The following is a 27,399-nucleotide window of genomic DNA, read 5'->3' on the forward strand; positions in this document are numbered from 1 at the left end:
GGAGGTTATAGTTCAGAACATATTCCTTCTCCTTTGAAAGTACATTTTCTATTAAATATTTTGTTTTTTTCTATTAAATATTTTACCTTTGAAATGAAATACCAGTTAGTGCTGATCAATGCAATATTATCTTAGTGGTGTTTTTCCTTATCAGATTCAAGGGGCAGAAACGGAATTCAGCTCACTGGTAAAATTGAGCCATCCAAATGTAGTACGCTACTTCGCAATGAATCTCAAAGAGCATGATGACTCCATCGTGGTGGACATTTTATCAGAGCACATCAATGGTGTCTCCCTCGCTGCGCACCTGAGCCACTCAGGCCCCATCCCCGTGCATCAGCTCCGCAGGTACACAGCCCAGCTCTTGTCGGGCCTTGAGTATTTGCACAGCAATGATGTGGTACACAAGGTGCTGCGTGCATCAAATATCCTGGTGGATGCAGACGGCAATGTCAAGATCACGGACTACAGCATTTCTAAGCGCCTAGCAGACATTTGCAAGGAGGACGTGTTTGAACAAAGCCGAGTTAGCTTTAGTGACAGTGCCCTGCCTTATAAAACGGGCAAGAAAGGGGATGTTTGGTGTCTTGGCCTTCTGCTGCTCTTCCTCAGCCAAGGACAAGAATGTGGAGAGTACCCCGTGACCATCCCTCGTGACTTACCAGCTGACTTTCAAGATTTTCTGAAGAAGTGAGTATCATTGAGATTCTCTCTGATTGCACTTTACTCCTGAACTTTTTTTTTTTTTAAGATTTTATTTATTTGAAAGAGAGAGGGAGGGAGCATGAGCAGGGGGAGGGGCAGAAGGAGAGACAGATTCCCTGCTAAGTGTGATCGCAGGACCCCGAGATCATGACCTGAGCCCGAGGCAGATGCTTAACCAACTGAGCCACCCAGGCGCCCCTACTCCTGAACTTGTAATTGTGCTTGAATGTGCTCAGCATCTAAGTGATGTGTTTAAGATGAAAAGCGAGGAACAGGATTGGAGTTTATTCTTTGTTCTTCCAACCCTTTCTTAGCCGCATAGGTTCTGATTTCTTGCTTACCATTTTCATTCCCTTCTTGCACATTCTCCTAAATTCACTTGGGCTTCGTAGTAGATTTTCAGACTGCTTTTGGGGAGTGCCTGGTATATCTAGGAAGTTAACAGGGAGAAATGCCCCAGGTATTCCAAATGGAAGACCGTCTCTATCTACCTCAGCTGCTGGCCCCTAAGGGGTCAAAGACAAGGCCTCCTATTTAAAAACAGCGTTAGGAGAATCACAATTCTCCCCCTTCTTAACCGTTCTTCATTAACAATGTCTCATTCAGCCAGGTGATCGAGTGCAGTGACTTCCTCGCACGAGCCATAGGATTTTCGACACCTGTAAATTCCAGGTGCACATTTCATTGCAGAGCCAAGTCTGACTGCTTTGAGAGAATCCTTATGAAAGGTTCACCTAGGCCTAAAGTTTTTGTCCAGGTCCTTCCCTTCAGTGCTTTCCAGCTTAGCCCTGCCTCTCAGCCCTGTCCAAGCCAGACCGAGGTTCTCTTAGTTTCTCTGTTAAACGAGAAATAAGATCCCTTCACTGTGGGTTTTTCCAGGCACACCCCTGGTCCAGCTTTCCTGTGGAAGTTGAGCTGGCCTGGTTTCTTCCCTTCCCAGCACTCTGTCTTGTTTCTCACTTTATTTCTTTTTCCCAGCCATTCACTTTTATCCACTTCCTACATTATCTACATCCTACAAATGAAAGTAACTGTACTTCTGTTTAAATAAGATAGTTTCTGTGTAAAACTGAAGCAGACATGATGTACAGTCATGGAAAGAGGCCAACTTTGATTCTTTATAAACTGTGTTCTCCAAGTATATAAACATCTTAAGATTTCTAAAGAAATCTTTTGCAATTTCTCTTAAATGCAATAGAACTTGAAAATATTTATTTAAATGCACCCTGAGGATGAGGTTGGCTAAAAGGACATCAATGGAAATATGGTGACAGAACCATTGATAGACTCATTTCATTCTTCAAAATGTCACCTTTTGCTTTCGGCCCTTTATGGGTCAAGGGTAATTGAGCAAATAGCATTATGTATTTTTTAAAAAACAACACTGGGAAGTTTATGTGCAACGTATCTCTCACATTTAACAGCAAAATGACAGACTCAGTAGCTAAAACTTTCCTAGTTTTCTTCTTAGAGAATCGCTCAACACTCTAAGCGTATTGAACTTGAGATCAGCACTATTTCGTACTCTGTTTAACATGGTTGTTCTTGAGATTTTTATGTGTATTCCTCTCATCCTAGATTGGTTTGATGGACGACTTGGTGAAGGAGGAGCCCGCACAGTATTATTTTACTTCCTTTGCTGTCCAGCCTCAGTTAAAAAAAAAGAAAGAAAACCATTCACGAACAACATAAGCGTAACAACATTTCATTTGTAGTTGTCTTTTTACTTCTTGGTGAATATCCTCTGGAGAAAGATTTTGCTTCATATCAGTCTCCGATAGGAAAGAGCCCAGTCTGGAGCCAGACAGCTGGATCCAGGTCCCACCTTTACCTCTTCCTCACTGAGTACTTAAACTCTCTACCTTGAGGTTTGTCCTTGTAAAATGGATCATTATGATTTAATAATTTCATTTAGTGGTTTAATAATAAGAGCACTGCCTACCTCCCGAGGTGGCTGTGAGGATTAAGTGAGCTCACTCACACCTGTAAAGTGGCCTGTGGTGAGGCAGTGTTGGGTCGCACTGGCATCCTCCGTAGAGAGGACAGTGCATCTGACGGGGAAGGTTCCAGGCATTTCATCCCTTTTCAGAGCTGGATGTAACATTTGCCTCTGCTGCTTAGAGCTACTCTGGTGCCAAGATGATGGGCTCGGAAAATTTCATCTTTTTAACTGAGATCCTGGTGGCTTATAAAATTTTCTCTTAAAGATACAATTCAGTCTAGGTAGGTTTTTTTTTTTTAAAGATTTTATTTATTTATTTGAGACAGAGAGAATGAGAGAGAGAGAGCACATGAGAGGGGGGAGGGTCAGAGGGAGAAGCAGGCTCCCTGCCGAGCACAGAGCCCGATGCGGGACTCGATCCAGGGACCGCAGGATCATGACCTGAGCCGAAGGCAGTCGCTTAACCAACTGAGCCACCCAGGCGCCCCAGTCTAGGTAGGTTTTAAAATTTTCTTGATTACTGTCGCAGTTGAGTTATGGTGACAGTGGACTTCAGAAACCCAACAGGATGTGTATACGGATGTTCATTGCAGCGTTGTTTTGTACAAGTGAAAAACTGGAAATAATCTAAATGACCAACAATAGGAGAATGTGTATATAATGTGAGTAAGTTCTGGTAAGCTCAAAGAGATCTTGAAGTACTGGGCTTAGAAAGATCTCTAAGACACATGGTGTAATAACTGTGATTTATAATAAATATATTTGGTCTTCACCCCTGTTTCAAGCACAGAGCTTTTTTTTTTGGCTTGGAAACTTGAGGCCAATAAAAACCCCAATGCCTTCTTTTTTTTTTTTCTTTTTTCTTTTTAAGTTTTTATTTAAATTCCAGTTAGTTAACATATAGTGTAGTATTGGCTTCAGGTATAGAATTTACTGATTCATCGCTTATATATAACACCCAGTGGTCATCACAAGTGCCCTCCTTAATACCCATCATCCATTTAGCCCATCCCCCACATACCCCCTTCACCCCTCAGTTTGTTCTCTATCTGCTATTCTTACTAACGTTTTGCAGTTGACATAACTGAGACACAGACTTAATGACGCTTTGTCATGTGCCTGGCCAGCACCGAGCTCTTAAAACCATTCCCTCTTTTTATGTTAATGAGGTGAGTTTTGGAACTCATCTGAGGAACAGGGCTGGTTGCCTGGAGAGCTGACATGAGACCCATGAATAGAGAGGAGCTGGAACTTCCAGTCCCACTTCCCAACCTGTGGGGTGAAGAGAAGGGCTGGACATTGAATCGATCACCAGTAGCCAGTGATTTAATCAACCATGCCTATATAATGAAGCCTCCATAAAAACCCAGAAGGATGGAGTTTGGCGAGCTTCCAGTTGGTGAACACATAGAGATGCTGCATTTCTCTGCAGGAACAGGTGGCTGTTCCTGAGCTGTATTCTTTCATACGAAACTGGTAATCTAGTAAAAAAAAAAAAATGTTCCTTTGAGTTCTGTGAAGCACTGTAGCAGACCAGTTGAACCCAAGGAGGGGGTTGTTGGAATCTTTGGTCTCTAGCTGGTTGGTTGAAAGCAAGGTTGCGATTGGCATCTTCAAGGGGTTGGGGGGCAGTCTTAAAGGAATGAGCCCTCAACCTGTGGGATCTGATGCTATCTCCAGGTAGGTAGTGTCAGAATTGAGTTGAATTGTAGGATACCCACCCAGCTGGCGTTCGAGAATTGCTTGGTGGCCCCCCTCCCCCACAGCCCTCCACCAGTGGAATTGTGTATAGAACCTTTTACATGAGCAAATGAAAAAAGCAAGTTGAGGATAATATAAGATGATGTCATAAAAAAATATATATCCACAATATATCCACAAAACAAAACTATCTTTTATACGACTGTGTTAAATGCGTAAAACAAGTCTGGAATGACACACTAAAGGAGAGGAGAGGAATTGGAGAGAGATGGGGATTTAGTCAAAGACTTTATCATAATCAGTAATGTTTTAATATTTGTACTTTTTTTGTTTTACTGATGTAATTAAAAATAATCTTAAATTTAGGGGAAAAAACCAGTATCTTACACAAATGCTTTTATTGTGATCTTGTCCTTTTCAAGGTATGAAATTAGGAGTGCTTTGCATTTTAGTGCTGACATAAAAAAATATGTTACCCTTTAAGGTAGTTACTGCCACCACTTTATAGCTACAGGTGATAAGTACAGAATTCACAATGATGGTTGGCTTTTTTTTTTTTTATGTTATGTTAGTCACCATACAGTACATCATTAGTTGTTTTTTTTTTTTAAGATTTTATTTATTTATTTGACAGAGGGAGACACAGCGAGAGAGGGAACACAAGCAGGGGGAGTGGGAGAGGGAGAGGGAGAAGCAGAAGCAGGCTTCCCGCTGAGCAGGGAGCCCGATGCGGGACTCGATCCCAGGACCCTGGGATCATGAACTGAGCCAGAAGGCAGACGCTTAACCACTGAGCCACCCAGGCGCCTCACATCATTAGTTTTTGATGTAGTGTTCCATGATTCATTGTTTGCGTATAACACCCAGTGCTCCATTCAATACGTGCCCTCTTTAATACCCATCAGCAGGCTAACCCCCCCCCCCAAAACCCTCAGTTTGTTTGTCTGTCTGTGTGAGTCCATAGTCTCTCATGGCTCGTCTCCCACTCTGATTTCCTCCTTTATTTTTCCCTTCCTTCTTCTGTTGTCCTCCATGCTATTCCTTATGTTCCACAAATAAGTGAAAGTTGGTTGGTTCTTTTAAATTCATTGTTGGTAATTAGGGTCAGGTGCCACCAAGTGGTGCTACTTGGGTCATTGTCATAAAAATCAAAGAGTTTATATTAGTTAGAACAGTGTGGTTCTCAGAAACCACCTGGACAGCAGGGTAAAGCACAGATTACTGCCCAAACCACCAAAGTTGCTGATTTACTAGGATAGGGTTAGAACAGAATTTGTAACAAATTCCCAGGTCATACTGGTACTGATGCTCCTGGTCAGGGACCCCACCTTAAGAACCACTGGGTTAAAGGTATGGCTTGTCTTCACTAAAGAACAAAAAAGACTTACACTTATTAGAAACAAGGTTCTAGGAATGAGAATGAAAAGAAGTATATGGTAAAATGTGGGACTTTTTAAAAAGTAGTCTGTAACTGTTACCAAGTTACATCATACCATGAACAGGCTTCATCCAAAGTTTGTCATATTGGGCCCCCACGCTGCATCAGCCATCAGATTTGCTTTTCTTTTGGAAAGCTTTGGTTTTCACTGGTCCCTGGAGAAGCTTAGTGTAGGATGGCAAGTCACTGAACTATTTAGTGGGCGTGAAAATTCGTAACTTGTGCTATCTTAAACCCATGAAAAAAAATTCTTCCATGAGGTAAGTCTTCCTAGAGACTATATATTTTTTGTCTTTTTTTTAAAGATTTTATTTATTTATTTGACGGACACAGCGAGAGTGGGAACACAAGCAGGAGGAGTGGTAGAGGGAGAAGCAGGCCTCCGCCGAGCAGGAAGCCTGATGCGGGGCTCGATTCCAGGAACCTCGGATCATGACCCGAGCAGAAGGCAGACATTTAATGACTGAGCCACCCAGGCGCTGCAGAGACTATATATTTTTTGATTCCCCACTTACACCCAGCCTGGTGTTCAGCGTGTTTTCACTTAAGAGTGCATTTGGGTCCATAAACAACATGAGTTCTCTAATGTGTATTTACCTTAAAATAGACCCATAAATAAAAAATAAACCCTTTGATTAACAAGATCAGTGATCATTTTCTGTGTCGCTGAGATTCTCTCTTCCCTCTCACTGAGGTGTGTTTGCTTGGATGACAAGGAAAGATGGAATGCCCAGCAATTGCTGAAACACAGCTTTATCAGTCCGCAGCCAAAAATGTCTTTATTGGAACAAAGTCCTGAAGGTGAGTCTGTTACCACTCTTTTCTTGAAAGCCTGTTTGACATAAATTATTTTTAAAGAACGCAGAAGCCTAAGGCTGGAACAGACTGCCTGGATCATTTTTTTATCTATTTTATGCTGAGCTGCACATAAATCCATTCATTGCATGTGTACCGTGTGCACAGAACTGTTTTGCCGTCCTGGTTTCCCCAGCCTCGACGGTTGGAGTGTTCGTTGGGGTAGCCTCTCTTAGTGTCAGGTACCCTTCTGGTCCCGTCACCTTACTGCCACGGAAGTAGATTTCCCTGTTGCTGCTCAAGGAACAGATTAAGGAACCTCAGTAGAGCTGGGGATGGGTCAGGAGACCCAGGTTCGGGTTCTGGCTCTATCGAGTAGTCATTCCTTTACTGTGGGTGTGTGTGTCTGTGTGTGTGTGTGTCTGTCTGTGTGTGGTCCGTGTGTGTGTGTGTGTGTGTGTGTCTCTCTGACTTAGCCCCGCCCATAACCTGGGTATATTCTACCTACTTGAAGAATGAGGTGGAGAAAAGTGTTGAAGGGTCCGTGCCAGGGAAGAGGTCCTTGTTCAAACTACGGGTTGGGTCCTCTTCTTCCAGCCCTGGCTTTGCTGTTGGGTTTTGCATCTCTCACTATTTTTCTTTTTCTTTTTTTTTTTTTTTTTTTAAAGATTTTATTTATTTATTTGAGACAGAGAGAATGAGAGACAGAGAGCATGAGAGGGAGGAGGGTCAGAGGGAGAAGCAGACTCCCTGCCGAGCAGGGAGCCCGATGCGGGACTCGATCCCGGGACTCCAGGATCATGACCTGAGCCGAAGGCAGTCGCTTAACCAACTGAGCCACCCAGGCGCCCTTCTCACTATTTTTCTGATGCCTTGTTTGCCTCTCCCATTTTGTTTTATCTCAGATTCTGGAGGACAAGATTATGTTGAGACTGTTATTCCTAGTAAACAGCTACCCAGTGCCGCATTCTTCAGTGAGACACAGAGACCGTTTTCCCGGTATTTCATTGAGTTTGAAGAATTACAGCTTCTCGGCAAAGGAGCCTTCGGAGCGGTCATCAAGGTGTGCTGTGGAGTTGTGCCCAGGCCCCTCCGAGTTCCTTCTTGGTTCCCTTTCCGCAGACTTAGGGAGCTCTTTTTTGAGAGTGGGGAGAGAAGTAAATATGCCCATTTGAAACTATGATCTTCGTCGCCTTCGCAGAGTTAAAGGCTTTACTTAAAGTCGCAGTGGACACATTAAGAGCGCATCATTTCCTCCTCCTTGCTTGATACAGTGCATTAACGAGAAAACCACATGATTCTCCCAGGGCTTAAGTGGAGCCAGGCCCTCTACGTCAAGACCATTTTGCTGTGCTGTGGTTCAGAAAGAAAATTGTCCTTTTGGTCCCATTTGCTTGTAGAGGTGCTGTGGATAAAAGGGCTGCGAGGTTAGAGCTGAGGTGGAATTCACTGGGAAATGGCTCCAGATGGTCTCAGTAGCTTTCACTTTCCAGCTGTTACTGAGAAAGAAAATCAGTGGTGCGTTATGAAGGTGTGCTTTTCTTAGGTTTTCTCTTCTGCTTTCTGGTCTATTTGGGTGACTTGTGATTACCTGCCCTTTGAGAAGGAGATTTCAGCTGTTCTTGTGTAATTTAAGTATTTTGACTTTAGGAGGCCCAGGCTAATATTGTTGATTAAATCCATATAAGACATGTTACCTTTCACAGGATAGAATGGCCCACCATCAAGAGGGCATTTATGCCTGTTGAGGATTCTTGAGAGTGTTATTAGGAAGGGTTACTGGTATTACTGTGGAAGGTCTTTTACAACAACCCCCAAAATAAAAAGGTTTTCTGTGGTAATCAGGGACAGAAAGACAATCTTAAGCTTCCCAAAAGGAAGTTAGAGGATCATGGAAAATTTTCAACTTTCTTCATGCAAGTGTAGACATTATAGTTAGGTGGTTAAATAGACCTACTGTGGCAGATATCTTGATTGGGTAATCCCAGTGCTGTTCAGGGGAGTGGGTGATTGATGTATGTATTATTCCTTTAACTCTCGCCGTAATTTTGATCAGGTCCTTTAACTTGTTTGTATTTTCAATTCTTGAACGTGAGACATTATCAAACTCCCATTTCCTTACAAGTACTTAAAAATGATGAGTAGGCTCATATAATGAAAACGTCTAGTAATTTAAGTTCCTAAGTTCTCTTGTGGTTTTTCCCTCTGAGAGGCCACAGCCCTCACATTCCATCTCTCTTTCCGGGTTAGGGTAGGGCATTCTGTTCAGTCATCTGGCATTTCATGAGCAATTGGCCCCATTATGGTTCAGGTACCTTTCCACTGTAATAAGTGAATCCCTGGGAGTTTGCAGTGTAGTGAGCTCCACACCCCGGTCAATGACTCCAGGCATTCGTGATGTGTTCTGAGACTCAAGGTCGAAGACAGTGCCAAGACTTAACCACTGTTTCCTACTCTATTAATGTTGTAGCAGTAAAAGAACACGGGCCATAGCTTTTTGGAGCATGTTCCATATTTCAGGTTCTGTGCCAGGTGGCTCACAAACCTTGTCTTTCAGTTTCAGGACATTGTTACGAAATAAGTATTATCCCCATTTTTCAGATGAGGGAACTGACCTTCAGAGAAGTCACATAATTTGTATGAGGTTACCTACATGCAGTAAGAGATAAATCAGCATTCATACCTATATCTGTTCTACTCAAAAGCATGGTTTTTTGCCACTTTCCACACAAAGGTAATCTGAAACTCAATTTTATAGTAGTCCTTTCTCATTCTAATTGAAACCTATGAGAATGATGCTTTATTTTGTATTTTGTAATCAACTAGTTCCTCCCTCTGCCCATGGGAGTTGTTCCTTTTCATCACCTCATTTGACCTGCATAGTGGGTCCAGAATGTTCTCATGAGCAGAATTTTGTAAAAGTTAACTTCAGTCAACCCAGTGGCATCCTGTGACTGCCCAGGAGAAAGGGTCTCTGTGCAGGTTGTGGAGTCTTTGAAACTTTCTCTTGTATTTTACTTGTCTTTATTTTATTGTGTTCTTAATCACATTATTCTGGTCTTAAAACATATCATCAGTTATAAATCTTAGTAACAAACATCTTAGTACAAACAAAATCAGTGGGCAGTAATTGTGTTGATACCAGTCTCGTTTTACTGAGCCCGTTGCTCAGTGAGGCCTTGGTCATAAGTGGTTTACTCACCTCACGCATTTTATCCTAAAGTCTGTCACCTCTGAGGTGAGGGGAGTGGTGTACATGCAGATGAGAAAATGGAGTTTCAAGGAAATTAAATCATTTGCCCAAGTTTACACTGCTTGATAAGTCCGGAATTAGAAATTGTATTCAGATTAACATTTTTGGAGTTTAATTTGTGTTTAGTGACTTGAAGTGTAAAAAAAAAAAAAAAAAGCTTGGAGAGAAACTAAAGTTCTGAAACCTCATATTGACTTTAGAAAATAATTAGTATTTTTTTTTTAAGATTTATTTATTTGATATAGAGGGAGAGACCGTGAGCATGAGCAGGAGGGGCAGAAGGAGAGGGAGAGAGAAGCTCAAGTAGACTCCCTGCTGAGCACGGAGCCAACACAGGGCTGGATCTCATGACCCTGAGACCATGCCCTGAGCCGAAACCAAGAGTCCTCACTTAAGGAATGTACCACCCAGGTGCCCCAAAAATAATTAGTTTTTTTTTTTTTTTAAAGATTTTATTTATTTGACAGAGAGAGAGACAGTGAGAGAGGGAACACAAGCAGGGGGAGTGGGAGAGGGAGAAGCAGGCTTCCAGCGGAGCGGGGAGCCCGATGCGGGGCTTGATCCCAGGACTCTGGGATCATGACCTGAGCCGAAGGCAGATGCTTAACGACTGAGCCACCCAGGCGCCCAGATAATTAGTATTTTTTAAACAGGGTTAAAATAATAATTTCTTAGAATTGAGATATCAGGTGTGATACTGGAAAAGCAGGAATGTAATTGTCGGTAAAATTAATGATTAAAATGGAGGTCATGTTTTCTCCAGGTCTCTTGTTAAACTAAATATAGGTGTCGTTTGGGGTGAGATGTTTCCTACAGATTTCGGCAGTCAAGACTTTATCCAGTGTAAGAAGTCGAACTATGTGGCTCTCGACTGTAGCTGTTGCTTCTCACTGAGAACTCTGGGCTCCCCTTGGGAGGGCATGGGGTGACAGGCTACAAATGCTGGTCTGCGAGGCTCCCAGTGCCTGACGGGCACCGGGTTCCTTCCCCTCCCCTCCCCGCGGCAGGTGCAGAACAAGCTGGACGGCTGCTGCTACGCGGTGAAGCGCATACCCATCAACCCGGCCAGCAGGCACTTCCGCAGAATCAAGGGCGAGGTGACGCTGCTGTCGCGCCTGCACCATGAGAACATCGTGCGCTACTACAACGCCTGGATCGAGAGATATGAGCGGCCGGTGGGCCCGGGGATGCTGCCCCTGGACTCAGACTCGGACTCACGGCCCCAGGCACGGGATGGGCGAGCTTCGTCCCAGCCGCCAGCGCACAGCAGTGGCCCCGACGGCCCGGGCAGCTTGGAGGCCGCGGCGCCCCCGCCCATCCTCAGCTCGGTGGAGTGGAGCACGTCGGGCGAGCGCTCGGCCAGCGCCCGCTTCCCCGCCGCGGGCCCGGGCTCCAGCAGCGACGAGGACGAGGACGACGATGAGGACGAGCACGAGGGCGTCTTCCCCCAACCCTTCCTGTAAGAGCATCAGCGGGGGTGCAAGGCCCACGCCCCGGGAGAGGGGATTCTGTTAGAAACCCAGGCTGTCACCATGTTGAGGTACAGAACTGTGTGTTTAGAGAGGAACCAGATTCAGTCCAAAGGGGTTTATTCCCTACAGTCTTTAAAAGATCTCCAAAATCCAGACCCTGGAGAAAGGAAAAACAGAAATTCCTTTCAATACCTCATCATCTTAGTACCATTGATAGAAAGTTTTTAAAGAGCATTCTTTTGGATAAGGGCTTCCAACTCTGGTACATTTAAAAACTAACCTGGAATCTTGACATAGGGCCAACTGCCGTTCTAAAAAGTCAAGAATTAAGATCCTAAAGTTTGTGCATCTCAGAAGCCACCCAGATCCATCTTGACTTTCCTCGTTTGATTTCATCCTATCCAGTTGGATACAGTTGATCTTAACTCTTAGCTATGGAATTATAATAGGGAATTTGATTTCTTTATAATTTCTCCGTTTCTGTTTTTAAGACCTGCTTCAGATTCTGACAGTGATATCATCTTTGAAGATGAGAACAGTAAGAGTCAGAATCAGGTAAATATATAAATAGAAATTACACCGTTTTATCAGGGGTGGGCATGTAAGAAAACAAGTGTTTGTTGTTAGAAGCTCCAGGTGGAACAGTAAAGCCTCACTCTGATAGGCAGATATAGAAACATGATTATTTAATGTATATGCTACACCTGTGTTTATTTATGGGCCTTAATTTGTCCACATAACCGAACATAACTGCTTTTAGAAGAGAGGAGTAAATTGACATGCTGGTTTTTGTTTTGTTTTGTTTCTTTAAATGAAAACTATCTCCTAGAAGATTTGGGGGTACTTGATGTGGTTGGGGATAGGGATTGATTTAAGTAATTAAAACAGCCTTATTGTAGAGTTCTGTTGTCCTCTATGGTCAATTAATCCAGGTTATTTATTCTCATAAACCATCATCTAGAACAGTGTTTTAGCACTGAGTCATGATCCTGTAACAGGCTATGAAATCAGTTTTCAGGGCCACAACCAACTATTTTAGTGCTGTAGGGAAGAGTGGAGACCGTGCATCACACTAGGAAAGGTAACCTGTTTGTACACCATGTCTCACGTGAGTATGTGAACTGAGTGTGATATAAAATAACATTTCTTCATGTGGACCATGGTCTGAAAAGTTTGAAAAACACTGTTCCAGGCCTTGGACCCCACTCAGTTTTGCATCTTCTTCTGCCCAGACCAGCAGAGCCCCTGAATGCTGGTGCATGGCACTGACAACTAGGAGTGTCCGTCGTTGGTGTAGAGGAAACTTCCATGAGAGGGGGTTGAGTGCCATGACTGTATTTCCAGAAATAAAAACAGAATTACAAGCAGTTATAAGGCTGTATTCATAGTAGATAAAGAAAAGTCTACATGTACACCCTGTTAGATAAGCACTTAAATTAATTGTAAGGTTTGAATGTATTCCCCTGCATTTTTTAGAAGTAATCCCCCCCCTTTTCTTTTATTAAAAGCACCTTAAAGTCCGTTTGGTTTAAATTTATAAATTATAGGGGCACCTGTTTGGCTCAGTCAGTTAAGCATCTGCCTTTGGCTCAGGTCATGATCCTGGAGTCCCGGGATCAAGTCCCACTTTGGGCTCCCTGCTCAGCAGGGAGTCTGCTGCTCCCTCTGCCCCTCACCCCGCACATGCTCTCTCTCTCTCTCTCAGATAAATAAATAAAATCTTTTAAAAAATTATAAATTATAACCAACTGCTTTGATTTTAGCATTAGTTATGCATTTAATTATTATGAGAGCACCAAATTTATAATCCTGGTTTTGCTCAGTTAAGGGCAACATCCCAGGGGCATTCTAATTGATGAGTGGAAGCCTCCAAGAGATTAACAGTCTTCTACAGATAATCCCCAGGGTATGTAAATGATTCAGGAGTAGAACTTGATTGTTTGCAGAACAGGGGGGCTTTTTTTTTCCTTTGCTAAAGGAAAAATGTTGAGAAATGCTTCCACAAACAAACTGTAAATCAGAAACCACCAAATGCTACCTAATGCTTTTTCCTCAGCCAGTCCTTTTCCCCCAGGTGGTGGTGTTGAGGGGAAATACTTAAAAACATTTATGAGAAGAATGAAAGAACTTTATTTTTTTTTAGTTATTGGAGAGACCAGCAGGGGGAGTGGCAGGCGGAGAGAGGAGCAGACTCCCCACTGAGCAGGGAGCCCGATGTGGGGCTTGATCGCAGGACCCTGGGATCATGACCTGAGCCCAAGGCAGATGCTCAACCAACTGAGCCACCCAGGCATCCCCAAAAGAACTGGGGGGAAAAAAAAAGGGACAAGAGTAAGAAAATGAGCTGTAGGGGAAGAATAGACTAGCCGTGTGGAAAAGCATTCCAGAAGATCAGTCACAGTTAAGTGGCAGCCGGGTGCTTGTCCCTCAGTGGTACAGCCCCGAGGGCGGTGTGCCTTTTGGTAATATCATCATATTTAAGTTGATTTAGCTAAAGATGGATCTCTCATCTTCTGCTTCCAAAGTAAGCCTACCAGCAAAGAAAGGTATTCCATTAAGTCTGAAACCTTAAAATATTAGCCTGTACACATTCTGCCTTTCTTACCCATAAAAAGATACCCATGGTAAGAAAGAATGGACTTGACTTGGAATCTTTCTGTAGATCGCACAACTGTAATACCTACCTATTTCTTATTTGCCCCCATCATTATGCTATATAGTGACATACCTGTAAACTATACAGTAGAGTCGGGTAATAGCGCAGTTGCCTTTTAAATGCTGGAAGCACCTAAAGGACAGTGGCTGCGTTCTGCTCAGACCTCCCCTCTGAGGCAACAGGATGTCCGGGTGTGTGGCGGGGCGGGCACAAAGGACTTGAGGATGGTGATGGTCATGTCCCATTTCAGCTCCCATTTATGAGTTCCCCCGCGCTCCTCTTGGATTAGGATGAAGACTGCAGTGGGAAGAGCAGTTGCCATGAAAGTGAGCCATCGGCGGCCGTCGAAGCCGTGCACTACCTGTATATCCAGGTGAGGCCCTGGCGTGCGTGCGGCTCGGGTCACAGCCCCTCCCGGTGGTCGCTGGTGGGGATGTTGCAGGAGGCTAGAGCAAGTAGCAGGAGATGGCATAGGGCCGTGGTTATGGGCTCCGGACTCAGGCTGTGTAAGTTCTCATCCTGGATCCCCCAGTCACAGCGCTCAGGCAAGTTTCTTTTCGCATTCTGTGCGCATCCAGCCATCTCAGTGACTTGTGAAGAGTAAGAGAAATCACATCTTTAAGAACACTCTGCCTCCCCCGCAAGTGAATAGGGCCATGGGGCCTTAAGAGTATTTGCAGTCCTGTCGGTAAGTAGGCAGATCTTTAAATGTCAGACACAGTGGTATGTGCCAGAAGCAAAGCCTCAGACAAGTGTGGTGTTTCCAAAGAGACTAATTAGGTGGCTGCTTTTAATTATTCCATAATATAAGTATCTCTGAGATACCACTCAAACACAGGATAAAGCATTCGTCCTCTAAACCACTAACTGTTAAGTCTGTACTCCGTGCATTCAGTCTCTGGACAGCTATGAGTCAGAAGGACATAGGGGAGGTGAGTCTGGAGGTGTGGTAGGATCACAGTCTGGGAATCACCGGCCCTCGTGAGGGCTCGAGGATGAGTCAGAATCTGGAGGTGGTTATTCAGAGCATGAGGGGATGGTCCTCTCTTTAAAAACAGTGAAATCCTTCTTCATGAGAGATCTCAACTCTGGCACTGGTTTGAAACCCATAGGCCAGTTTCATAAATCAAAGGCTACGTGCTGATTGAAGATGTAAATGATACTGCATTGTTTTCTGATACATTAATATTTAAGAAGGGGTGAGAAAGAGCCTTGTCCTGGATGTTTGGATATTTATAATGTTTTGCTCTAGACCTGAAGGTCATTGTCGATAATTCAAAGTATAAACGAGAAAGGCTCTTGACATCATTAGATTTTTAATTAGCCTTTCTTGGAAATTTGGGTTTGGAAACAATCGTGTAAAAGAAATAAAATTTTACTTAATTCTGTTTTTTCATTATTTGAAAAAAAAATTATTTATGATAAAAATTTTAAACAAGTCTTATTTTTTAATGAATAATAATAATAAAAATTAAAATGGTTATGTTGGGGTGCTGTGATAATGCTTCTTTCCCCCCAATTTTTCAAATACTATTGGTTTCTTTTCTCAAAAAAAACCTAAGCCTTGCCTTTAACTACTTAAAATCCACAGTGCATGTTTTAAAATGGAGGATTACATTAATTGCCATTGTCTACCTTAATTGAAACCCTATACAATCAAATGCTGCCTGATTTGTTTTTGTCCCCAGATGGAGTACTGTGAGAAGAGCACTTTGCGTGACACCATTGACCAGGGGCTGTATCAGGACACCATCAGACTCTGGAGGCTTTTTCGAGAGATTCTGGATGGACTGGCATATATCCATGAGAAAGTAAACTTTATAACATTTCATGCCTGAAAACTTACGTTTATATAAAACTTATGACAAAAAAATATTGTGAGATTGGAGAAAAACAGAAACAGAGGGAAAGTTATGGGCATATTGAAATTTATTTTTATAGGTCAGACATGTCAAAAGACAAAATAGTATAAGGTATCAAAGTTCAAAGAAAAGATTGAAGATTAGGACAGGGGTCAGCAAACTGTGGCCATGGGGTCAAACCAACCTCTGCCTGCTTTTATACAGCCCGTGAGCTAAGAATGGCTTTTACATTTTTTAAAAAAGATTTTATTTATTTGGCAGAGAGAGGGAACACAAGCAGGGCAAGCAGGAGAGGGAGAAGCAGGCTCCCCACCAAGCAGGGAGCCCAACGTAGGGCTTGATCCCAGGACCCTGGGATCACAACCTGAGCCAAAGGCAGATGCTTAACGAACTGAGTCACCCAGGCACCCCTACATTTTCTTTAAATTTTTTTCATTTTTTAAGTAGGCTCCGTACCTAGCATGGAGCCCAGTGCAGGGCTTGAACTCAAAATCCTGAGATCAAGACCTGAGCTGAGATCAAGAGTTGAATACTTAATTAACTGAGACACCAAGATGCCCAGCTTTTACATTGTTAAAGGATCATAAAAAAAAAAAAATCAAAAGGAGAATATTTCATAACACATGAAAACTCTGTGAAATTCAAATTTTAGTGTCCACAATAAACTTTTATTAGAACAGGGCCATGCATGGGGCGCCTGGGTGGCTCAGTCAGTTAAGCGTCTGCCTTCGGCTCAGGTCATGATCCCAGGGTGCTGGGATCGAGCCCCGCATTGGGCTCCCTGCTCCACGGGAAGCCTGCTTCTCCCTCTCCCACTCCCCCTGCTTGTGTTCCCTATCTCGCTGTCTCTCTCTGTCAAATAAATAAATAAAATCTTTAAAAAAAAAAAAAAGAACAGGGCCATGCTTGTTTGTTTACATATTGCCTACGGTTGTGTCTGTGTTATAGCCGTGGGTTGAATAGTTGTAACAGAGACTGTATGGCCCATAACGTGTAAAATATTTATCTGGCCCTTTAGAAAAAGAGTTCTCCAACCTCTGAGTTAAGTGGAAATGTTTCAACACACATAAAGTGCAAGGGCGATTCCTTGAGTTGTTTAGAATAAAGTGAGTGTGATTAATAAAGGCCCAGTTATTTGATTCTACTTGGCTTAGTCCTGTCCTTCCTAGGGCCATGGCCAGAAAGTCATCTAGCAAGGGTAGAGATGAGACTGAGAAACACAGCTCACCACAATTTATAAAGCTAGAAATTGTCATGACAATGTAAATGCTAATGGATCTAACTTCAGGATGAAACACTACTTACATTTTAAAAATGGGATTATCTAATGCATTGGGCATTGTAAATACGTTTTTTTCCTTTGCATAATTTTCTTTAACCTTAGAATGTTTTCACTGTCCTATATTTATACTAAAAAGCTAGGACTGTAATTTACACACCTAGTTTATAAATGATTTGGTGGGGTAAGCTTGCAAGGTTGGAAATCAAAATGAATTCTAATGATGGCCTTTAGAACTCTGTACTGTGGTATCACCCGGGGTACTAGAACTGTGCGCATGTGCACTCTTCCTCTACATCTTAATTTGCTCAGCATCTGCTAATCATCTGCTGGGTATGTAATGCTGTGCCACATCTAGAAATGCAGACACGCACAAGCATATAGCAAACCCCATACTTGAAAGGGACTTGTTCTTTTTTGAAGGAGCCAAAATTTACCTTCATGTAACAGTAAGGAGATCATACAATAAAGTGTTTTTATTATTTTAATTATTTCCTATATTACAGTACCTGAAACGGTAAGCATCATAAGGATGCCATTAGGAAGGGCAGAAAGCCAAGTTCATGTAACAGTTAATCATTGAGCACTTATGTGTGTGCTGGGGATGCAAGTTGAATTAGAATCACTCTGAAAGGCTTTGTAGGGGAGTTGGCACTTGGAACTGTTGGCACAATTCAAGTGAGTGGAGAAAACAAGAATTTTTGAAGCAGGGGAAATAGTGTGAAGAGAGGAATAGGAGAAGGAATGAAAATGGTGTGTGTCTCCCCAACCAGAGATGCAGCAGGGTTTTGTGATGCCACAGAGAGAAAGAGATTGGGAACCTGGTGGAGGGGGCCCTTGGATGCCACCAGGGAACCATTTGGGTTTGACTTCTCTAGGACCACCAGCAGGTGGACGGGGAGATGGTTGCAAGGTCATTGGCAGGACAGTCAGGGGCAAGTGGAGAGGCCAAGACAGTCTGGGCCAGTGTGAGGGAGAAGACCTCATCTGCATCTGCAAAGGTTGGCCTTTGAAATGAGGAAACAGGTGAACCATAAACTGTGCTTGGGAAACAGTTCTTTGCTCTCTTCCATCAGGGAATGATTCACCGGGATTTGAAGCCTGTCAACATTTTTTTGGACTCCGATGACCATGTAAAAATAGGTGATTTTGGTTTAGCGACAGACCATCTAGCCTTCACTGTGAGTATTTTTCAGATTAGACTATGCCTAAAAAATGGACCCGGGTGCCTTGATTATCCTGTCTTACAACACTTTCATGGTTATGAGTTGATTGAACTCTGCTCTGTAATCCCCAAGAAATTCTGCAAGTCTGAAGGGGTGAGCCACAAATGATCCTTAAGGCTTTGAAAGGATGAATACATTGTAGTGAGGATGTTCCACTTGAGAGACATAAAATTATTGGTTTGTGGATGATATTTAGGTCAAAGGCATATAATACTTTATGAAATAATTTGGTCGTTTGGTCTACCATGCCAGCCACTGGGCTAGATGCTTTACCCTTGAGGGGCTTTTCGTTAGTTTAAGGAAATAGAGCTCAAAAAACCATGGAACACCAGAAGAACTAGTCCTAGACATCATTATAGAATAGTTGCCAGAAAGGCAATATAAAGAAATGAGCATTTTGGATGGGCCTTAAAGGATGGGTGGGAGTCCAGCAGGCTGAGATTGAAGGCAGACCAGGGCAAGAGATCTGAAAGAGAGAGAACAGCATAAGCAAAGGCCCTGGGGTGAACAGACATGACTGTTGGGAGGCCAGCATGTGGTCTGGTTGGTTAAAACTGTGAAGCGTTAGGGGAGCAGTGAGGATGCTGGAAAGTTGGGGAGTCTTATAGGTGGCAGGCCTTAAGTGCCGGAGGAAGAGTCTTATAAGTCAGAGTTACTAGGCACAAAATCTCTAGTACACATCATTAATTCTAAGGGTGGTCGGAAATTTAGATCAGTGGTAAGAACAACCATAGGGACAAAACTGAAGGTGAGGTTAGGAGTGGAGAGGGAGAAAATGGAAGGGGGACAGTGAGGGCGTGGTCCTGAGCAGAACAGTGGGGCATTTTGAAGAGTGCTAAGACCAAGGAAGGACCTTATGAAGGGCATCTTGATCCCCAAACCAAAGAATTTAACCTAATATCTGGAGGCTGTAGTAGTGGGTAGATAAAGGCACAGGCTGAGGAGGCCCCTTGACCAGGGCTGTAATCCTTTCCCTGCCACTTCTTTGTGTTGTGACCTTGGGCAGGTTAGTTAACCTCCCGGTACCTCAACTATATGACGTGCCTGATGCTAGAACCTACTTCCGAGAGTTGGCAGCAGGATAAAATGAGAGGACAGGTAAAGCCCCCAGAATAGTGCCTGCCGTTGAGAATGTGAAAGATGCTGTTACGCATGGTGGTGCCTGTGATAGGAGCCCGTGGAGTGGTGATTCAGGGTAGTATGTGAGATGGTGCTGTCACGGATACAGCTGAGAAAGGCAAGGCCATCTGGGAGGGGCTGGCAATGACAGTGGAGAAGATTTGGTGACCAGCCTCTAGGAGAGAGGAATAAACATGGACCCACATCAGGGAACAGCAGTGGGAAAGTTAGAAAGTGAGTTTGTGGTGGTTGTTCATATGCTCTGAATCTTCCTAGTAAATAGATTCTGCTTTGGCATTCGCAATGTGAAAATAAATTGGTTTCTCTTTTGGGGCTTTCTGCCCTGAAGGAGGAGTTCCTCCGTGACCTGCCCTCCTTCACCTTCTTGATCTCAGGGGGGTTTCCGGGGAGTCCCGCGTTAGCAGGCTAACTAAACTAAAACTGTGGAGAGCACAGAAAAAGCATTATTGTAGTTACTCTGTTTTCTGTGTGTAGTTTTTTAGTCAGTCTTGATTTAGAAATCGAGAGGCCATTCCTGTGGAATAACGTAACATTTTAATAGTGATAGTTGGCTGGCTTGTATTTTTTTAGGCTGACGGCAAGCAAGATGATACGGCAGATCACTTGATTAAATCAGACCCCTCAGGTAAATCCAGAAGACTGTGTATTCAATTAATGGATTAAAAAGAGACCACAAAGGTTTTCTTCCCTTATTTTCTCTCTTTCTCTTTTTTTTTTTACACATAAAAAAACTGCAAATACAATGTATACCACCTGAGGAGCTTGGAGATACATATATACCCATGAAACCATCCACCTCAATCTATCATATCCATAACCTTCAAGTTCCTCCTGCCCTCTTAATTATTATTATTATTATTATTATTTAATTTTGTGACAGGAACACTCAACATAAGATCTGTTCTCTTAGGAAAATTTTAAGTATGCCACACAGTACAAAATTTCTTAATCCGAAACCTGTTTTCCATCTGTAAAGATTTTATTCTAAAGCAGATTACAATTACTCGTTAAAATTAACAAGATCATGAACATGCTTTAGTTTTTTCCCCTCTTCACTATATTGACTGTTCCTTGAAATTTCAAGAAATTAGAGCTTCAGTTAGAATAATTGGCTCTCCTGGATAGAGTTACACTTTGACCCCACACAGTAATGTGAGGTTACCTCATGACCTGGGACGTCTGGGATCTTCTATCTGTACCGCCCCTCTGCAACAGCAAAGACCTCCTGTGGCCATACGTGACTTCGGGTTAATCCCTCGGTGAAACGCATGCTGCTCCTTCCTCTGAAGGCAGTGAACAGTTAACAGATCATGCCTCACTCCTAAGAACTCCCTCCCCCCTTTTTAAATAAAAATTTGCCTTACCTCTTAAGCCCCATTATGAGAAAGGTTTCCCTTTGTCTTGTTCCACGCAGGTCATTTGACTGGGATGGTTGGTACTGCTTTATATGTAAGCCCAGAGGTCCAGGGAAGCAGTAGACCCACGTACAACCAGGTAAAGGGGAAGCTTTCTGGGAAGGGGAGGTCTCTAGAGGGAGATAGTAGTAAGACATCAAGATCACAGCGTTTGGTGTTAATTACCAACAGAAATAGGGAACATTCATTCCCTTGATAGATATCCACACTTATATTGAGTTGACGATTCCACCGAAGCTGGCCCTGTTGCTAAGGACCTTATAGTCCATCCATCCAAAGAGGATTTGCACTAATCTCGGTCCTAAGCTAGGCCCCAGGAATACAGAGAACAGGACAGTTGGCTAATAAGACAGGTGTCTTATTCCAGCCCTTGGGGAGTTTAGCCTTTGGTGGATGAAACAGGCAATAAACAAGTGAAAAAAATAAAATAATCACAAATTGTTAAGAAAAGAAATGGACGCCAGTGACCAGAGAAAAATAGGGGCATCATCTTCAGATAAACTGACCAGAGAAGGCTTCCCCAAGAGGATGGCTTTAAAGATAAAGAAGGGAAAGCCACATGAAGGTGGGAGCTGAGGAAAAAAGGGTATGCAGAAGAAATAGCATGCATAAGGAGAAAACTCTGAGTGAGCACTCCCTTCGCACTTGGAGATGATCAAAAGGAACGTCCAAGCAGCTACAGCGTGGTGAGCGATGGGAGAGAGAGGCATGAAGTGAAGCTGGAAAGGAAGACCGGGGTCAGATGATGCAGGGCCAGCTGAGTCATGGTAAGGAGTGTGCACGGGGAGCCACCGCAGGGTCTTGAGCAAGAGAGTTTGCTCCATCTGCGGCTGGAGGCTTTGCGGAAGTCAGGTGGGGTAGCTGCTAGCTGGAACCAGAGTGGTGGCAGTAGCAATGGGGAGACGTGTGCTCGAGTAAGAGACATGGAGGGGAGTTGCCAGGCATTCCTGGTGGAGCAGATGTTGGGAAAAGGAAGGATGATAGGACAGTGCTCAGGTTTCTGGTGGAGCAGCTGGGAGCAGGCTAGTTGACCAAGATGGGGAGAGACAGAGGAGGAGACAGAAGGAAAATTCCATTCTGGGGGGCATGTTCATTTGGAAATGCCTGATGAGAGATCCAGTTAGAGATGTCCAGTAGGTTATTAAAGGCTCAGGACTTGAGTTCAGAAGAAAGGTCCGAATCAAAGGTATCCGTTTGGGAGTCATCGGCGCATGGATGGGATTTAAAGCCGTGAGACCGGATGGGATCCCTTAGGGTGAGAGTGTAAAGCTAAATTTCAAAAATATGTTAGGCAGGCAGTTCACATCAGAGCATAATTTTAAGGCTCACGGTGAAACCCAAGCATGGGTTTCAGTTCTGACAAGAAGCTCTGGGCAGTGACATGGAGTTACACAGACCACCAAATACCCAGCGGGCGTGGTGGGCGGAGAACTCCTCGGAGCTCAGTTTGCAAGATGTTAGGAAATTCTTAGAGGCTCTTTCAACCCTTTGCCTGAGCATTTACTCCCCTTTGAAATTTACCCAGAGGAAACAACATCCGAAAAGATGGGTATGAAAGGGGTTCATGACAGCATTATTCAGAACAGTGAAAAATACCGGTGTTTAAAAATGAATGGTTAAATAAATTATGAGACTTCCATGTAATTGAGTACAGTATGTCATTAAAATCATGTTTTAGCAAAATGAAAACTATTCATGCTACCTTAAGGGAATAAAAGTTACAAAATGTATGGTTCTAGTTTTATTGTGTGTGTGTGTGCGTGCGCGCGCGCGCATTTAAAAAAACCTCGGGAGGGGGGCGGCTATCTCTGACATACAGTAGTAAATATCCTTGAGCAGTGGGATGATGAGTGAGTGCTGTTTTTCTTTGTGCTTCTCTGGATGTTTCACATTTTCTATAGCCAATGTGTAGGAAATGCCACAGCAGATGTTTGTTTTTAAGGCTTGGGAGGTCACTGGTGATAATTAGAGTCTCTCCTACTAATCCTTGAGTCCAAATTCATGCCGGAGTTGCCCTTGAACGTGGCTTGTGTGCCTGTGAGCAGTTGGCTGGGAACAGTCTTCCCCTCAGCAGGACTGTGCCGCCTTCTGCTCATCATCCTTGCCTCAGCATCTCCCTACCTGACACTCTGCACGGACTCGCCCCTTTTCTTTTTTAGTTGCATTTCCATGTTCTGTTAGGACTAGTCACATGATCTCTCTGTGGAGCCATTTTTCTGTCTTCATGGGTATGGCTTAGCAGTCAGCAGTTGACCTCTGCTGTCAACAGCAGGTTTTGGTCTGCGTTCCACTTTCGAGATGATTTGTAAAGGTGCAAAGCAGATTCCTTTGACAGGTCTCAGTTGTCCTTGCTCTTTATTTATTTATTTTTTTTAAGATTTTTTTTTTTTTTTTTTTTTTAATTTGACAGGGAGAGACACAGTGAGAGCGGGAACACAAGCAGGGGGAGTGGGAGAGGGAGAAGCAGGCTTCCTGCCGAGCAGGGAGCCCGATGCGGGGCTCGATCCCAGGACCCTGGGATCATGACCTGAGCCAAAGGCAGACGCTTAACCGACTGAGCCACCCAGGCGCCCCTGTCCTCGCTCTTTAGTGATTACTCTCAGTGTTTAGCCAGTGATTTTCTATGTCTGTGTATATAGCTAAACCAGTGACAATGAATTTTCAAGGGAAGTGTTGAGACGTCATACCAAATATTTTATCTGTACTTTATACCTGTGTTGTTGTTGTTGTTGTTTTTTAGAAGAAATCAAGTTTTTTTTTTTTCCTGGTGTGGCTTGTTTTTCCCTTATGCAAACTTGTTTCCAGCTAACAGTGCTCGTCGTCTAATTCCTTGATAAATGACATATTCATTTATCAAGGAATTCATTCATTCAAGGCTGTCTAAATACAGTTCCTTTTACTCCCTAGAAAGTGGATCTCTTCAGTCTGGGAATTATCTTCTTTGAGATGTCCTATCACCCCATGGTCACGGCCTCGGAAAGGATCTTTATTCTCAACCAACTCAGAGATGTACGTATCAGATATTTTAATGCCTCAATTTCCAGCACCCAAATCTTAGCATGGACATCAGAATTTAATGCAGGGTATTTTTCTGGTATTTATAATATGAAAGAGGCAGTCTTACTATGACCTATATTTCTATATTTTTTTTAAGATTTTATTCATTTTAGAGAGAGAGAAAGAGTGCCTGCCAGTGCAAGTGGGGGCCGGGGGGTCGGCAAAGGGGAAGGGAGAGAGAGAATCTCCACTTGCGGTACGGGGCTCTGTCTCACCACCCTGAGATCACAACCTGAGCTGAAATCAAGAGTCAGACACTTAACTAACTGTGCCACCAGGTACGGCCCCCCTCCCTTGGTTTTAAAACAAAGGAGGGATCCAGAAATTCTGCAGATACCAATATAGTTGCAACAATGGGAATAGGTTATAAGGATAATGGATATTTAGTTCTAGAAATTAAAGGTTCCAACTTAGTGGATGTGGTGGTAATGCCTAAACAATACCTCCATGCCCAGACGTTAAAAAGGGTCTGAGGAAGATGTCAGCCGCTCGACTTTTTTTTGCCCAGTGAAATCTCCCTCTGTGCTCTTGGGATTAATCCTTGCCTCAGTTATTGCCCAAACTACAAGGGACTAACGTTACCAGTGCATGAGGCCAAGGAAGCCCACTGCAAACAGCACTAGGATGAAAGTAGAGAGGAAGGTCCAGGTGAGGGTGATGGAGATTTGCAATTCATGAGCAAGAGATGCGAAGAGCCTTCTTTTTTCCTGAGCTACAGTCCTCTACACCGACACTAAAAACACTCCTCTAGGTATTTTTGAAAACTGTTGAATTATTTCCAGTACAGCATGGACCGTGGTGTTCACAAAGTTTGGAGATAAGTGAAGTGATTACCATGTCCTTGCCTTGACTTGGAATGCTCCTACAGAATTAGGTCCTGGATGAAGTGGCTTTCTTTAGTCTAAAATCCATGTTTGTTCCCTCATTTCAAGAATATCTAAACTGTAAAAAGAAAAAAATCAAAAAACCAAACTGGTGGGCGCCTGGGTGGCTCAGTCGGTTAAGCGACTGCCTTCGGCTCAGGTCATGATCCCGGAGTCCCGGGATCGAGTCCCGCATCGGGCTCCCTGCTCAGCGGGGGGTCTGCTTCTCCCTCTGACCCTCCCCCATCTCATGCTCTCTCTCTCTCTCTCATTCTCTCTCTCAAATAAATAAATAAATAAAATCTTTAAAAAAAAAAAAAAAAACCAAACTGGCAAGTTCATGTTATGACTGAGATCTTATTTAACAGAAAGGTGAGAGCTTTTCAGCAGGTAGAGGTTTCAGTATTAATGTTTTTTGTTTGCTCTTTGTTGGTGCTTTGGTGTTTTTTTGCCTCTTTTCATCTGTGTGTCTACTAAAGTTACTTTGTCTTCCTCTGAAATCATTCGATTTTAAAATACTTTGTCCAGTGCTTTCTATCTCCGAGTCTGTCACTTGGGTCACGTTTGTATTAAAATAACATGTATGTACTTGGAACAATGGGCATTGGGTTTCAAGAAGGTATCACTTTGAGTCTTACCTTTTCATTTCTGTCTTTGATTTTCTTACCTCTGGGGAATAAATGCTCTCACTGTGGCAGTTTGCCAAGCACTTGCTGATTTGAATATTATAATCTTTTAGCCCACTTCGCCTAAGTTTCCAGAAGACTTTGATGGTGAAGAGCATACAAAGCAGGTAATTTTCTGATGGTTTCATTACAGTGTCTTCACTCCTGGGTTTTAATCACTGTTTTTCTTTTTCAGTTAGTCATCTTCTGCCACTCACTCTCTCGTGCCCTGGGAACAGTGTGGGGAAAAAATATCAAAAGGTGAAATGCTTAAAATGTTATTAGACTTGAAACATACCAAAAAAAAAACCGCCAAGGACTGGCCCAGAAAATTAGCAAACTCCAGGGTTCTTTTGTGTGGTTCATTGTGCTTCTGAAGTGCTGTTTGGAACCTTGGCTTCGCTATCGGAGGAGGAGAGAATGCTTTTAGATTTCATTACTTTAGAGAAACCTTGGAACTATTCAAGAAAAGAAAAATACAATTTAAAACTATAATTTTGTTCCATTTTGTAGTTAAAGTAGCTCAGATTGTAAAGGGGAAGACTAGTCAGTCTGATGTGAATAGTATTTTAAAGTAAAATGCTTTCTCCTCCGTGCTAGAAATATCTGAGTATGCGTGTATGTGACTCCTGTCATGGGGTCTGTGGCACCCAGCTGATTTGAATGAATAATGGGGAGTGAGTTTGTGTCTTGTGCCTCTGGTGTGCATTGCTTTTTCGTGCTTGGCGGTTTGTCATGGTGAAGCCTTCTGTGGCTGATACTCCTGGCGTATGGAAATTTATTCCTGAAACTGACTTTTCTTAATTATAATCAAGGCAAACTCCCTTATTTAAATCACTAATGTTGAGGACAGAAACCCAGCTAGAGTATGGCATTAGTTTGCAACTTCTTGCTTATTGGTGATGTATCCGGTTGGACGAGTCACTTAACTAATCGAGACTTTAATTTTCCTCACCTGTCAAATAAAAGGATTAAGTACCTTTTATTTATATCAGCACTGGCATCCTATAATTCGGTAGTATTTAACATGACATTTATTTATGGCGAGAAGGACCCGTTCTGCCTCGTCTGTTCTGTTAGTGAAGGATCACTGGATAATACACCGTGTTACATTTCTGCTTCTTTAGTTTGCTGTTATCACTGAGTTTTTTAAAAAAGATTTTATTTACTTATTCATGAGAAACAGAGGCAGGGGCAGAGGCAGAGGCAGAAGGAGAAGCAGGCTCCCTGCAGAACAGGGAGCCCGATGCGGGGCTCGATCTCAGGACCCCGGGATCATGACCTGAGCCAAAGGCAGACGCTTAATAAGTGAGCCACCCAGGCGCCCCTGTTATCATTGATTTGAACGGAGTTGTTTCCTGTGTTTCCAGATGTCATGAATAAATGTTCATTTCATAGCCTCTCCCTGTAACACGGTCAGTCTTACTCAGTACTCCCACATGTTGGCAGCTGTGGGGTCTGTTTTCTTAAGCTATAGACACGAGAGCAACTGTACAAACCATTTCTCTCGATAATGATCGCTCGCCTCTCACAGGTACGTACTCCGTGTGTTTGGGCTGGAATGACTTGGTCCCTGGACCACAACCCCTGCTCCCCAATACATCACGGTCGTTGCTTTTTATCTGAAAGGAGGCAGCCTAGAAAGTGCTTCTATACCGAATAACACGAGTGTTGCTCCACAACAGAAAGAGAGCAGTGTAATGGGGTCTGTATTGCTGAATAGGGTATTATTTTTACCAGTTTAATTTAATATAGCTTTTCATAAAAGCTGTATCCTGTCAGTTCCTTTCTTATGTGTGTTAATTTCTTCTTTACATGTGTGTTAATCTCAGCCTAAGACAGGGGTAAGCGTTGGGAGGGCCGCTGGGAGAGAGTGTATTAAAAACACATAATTAGAAGATACTTAATAAATTTGACCTAAAAGTTGAGA

At 43.2% G+C, this 27,399-nt stretch overlaps 1 protein-coding gene across 9 annotated transcripts in view; it reads left to right on the top strand.

Moving 5' to 3' along the window:
• The window catches only part of EIF2AK4 (eukaryotic translation initiation factor 2 alpha kinase 4), a 109,631-nt gene that overhangs the window by 45,899 nt on the left and 36,333 nt on the right, over positions 1-27,399 (top strand). For 8 of the 9 annotated variants that reach the window (XR_004677321.1, XM_034994319.1, XM_034994318.1 and 5 more), the window contains 12 exons: positions 155-690; positions 6,481-6,587; positions 7,487-7,644; positions 10,842-11,293; positions 11,798-11,861; positions 14,252-14,335; positions 15,651-15,773; positions 18,180-18,284; positions 20,040-20,094; positions 20,884-20,963; positions 23,792-23,893; positions 25,544-25,597. Coding sequence is in view for 8 of the 9 variants with exons in the window: in XM_034994319.1 (XP_034850210.1) it covers positions 155-690; positions 6,481-6,587; positions 7,487-7,644; positions 10,842-11,293; positions 11,798-11,861; positions 14,252-14,335; positions 15,651-15,773; positions 18,180-18,284; positions 20,040-20,094; positions 20,884-20,963; positions 23,792-23,893; positions 25,544-25,597 (1,920 nt within the window). In the remaining variant the exon portion in view is untranslated. The remainder of the gene's footprint in view (positions 1-154; positions 691-6,480; positions 6,588-7,486; positions 7,645-10,841; positions 11,294-11,797; positions 11,862-14,251; positions 14,336-15,650; positions 15,774-18,179; positions 18,285-20,039; positions 20,095-20,883; positions 20,964-23,791; positions 23,894-25,543; positions 25,598-27,399) is intronic. The other variant, XM_034994320.1, reaches the window with a different exon arrangement.

The sequence above is a fragment of the Mirounga leonina genome, unplaced genomic scaffold, assembly GCF_011800145.1.
Source record: "Mirounga leonina isolate KUSES-001 unplaced genomic scaffold, KU_Mleo_1.0 Mir_91, whole genome shotgun sequence".
Classification (NCBI taxonomy): Eukaryota; Metazoa; Chordata; class Mammalia; order Carnivora; family Phocidae; genus Mirounga; species Mirounga leonina.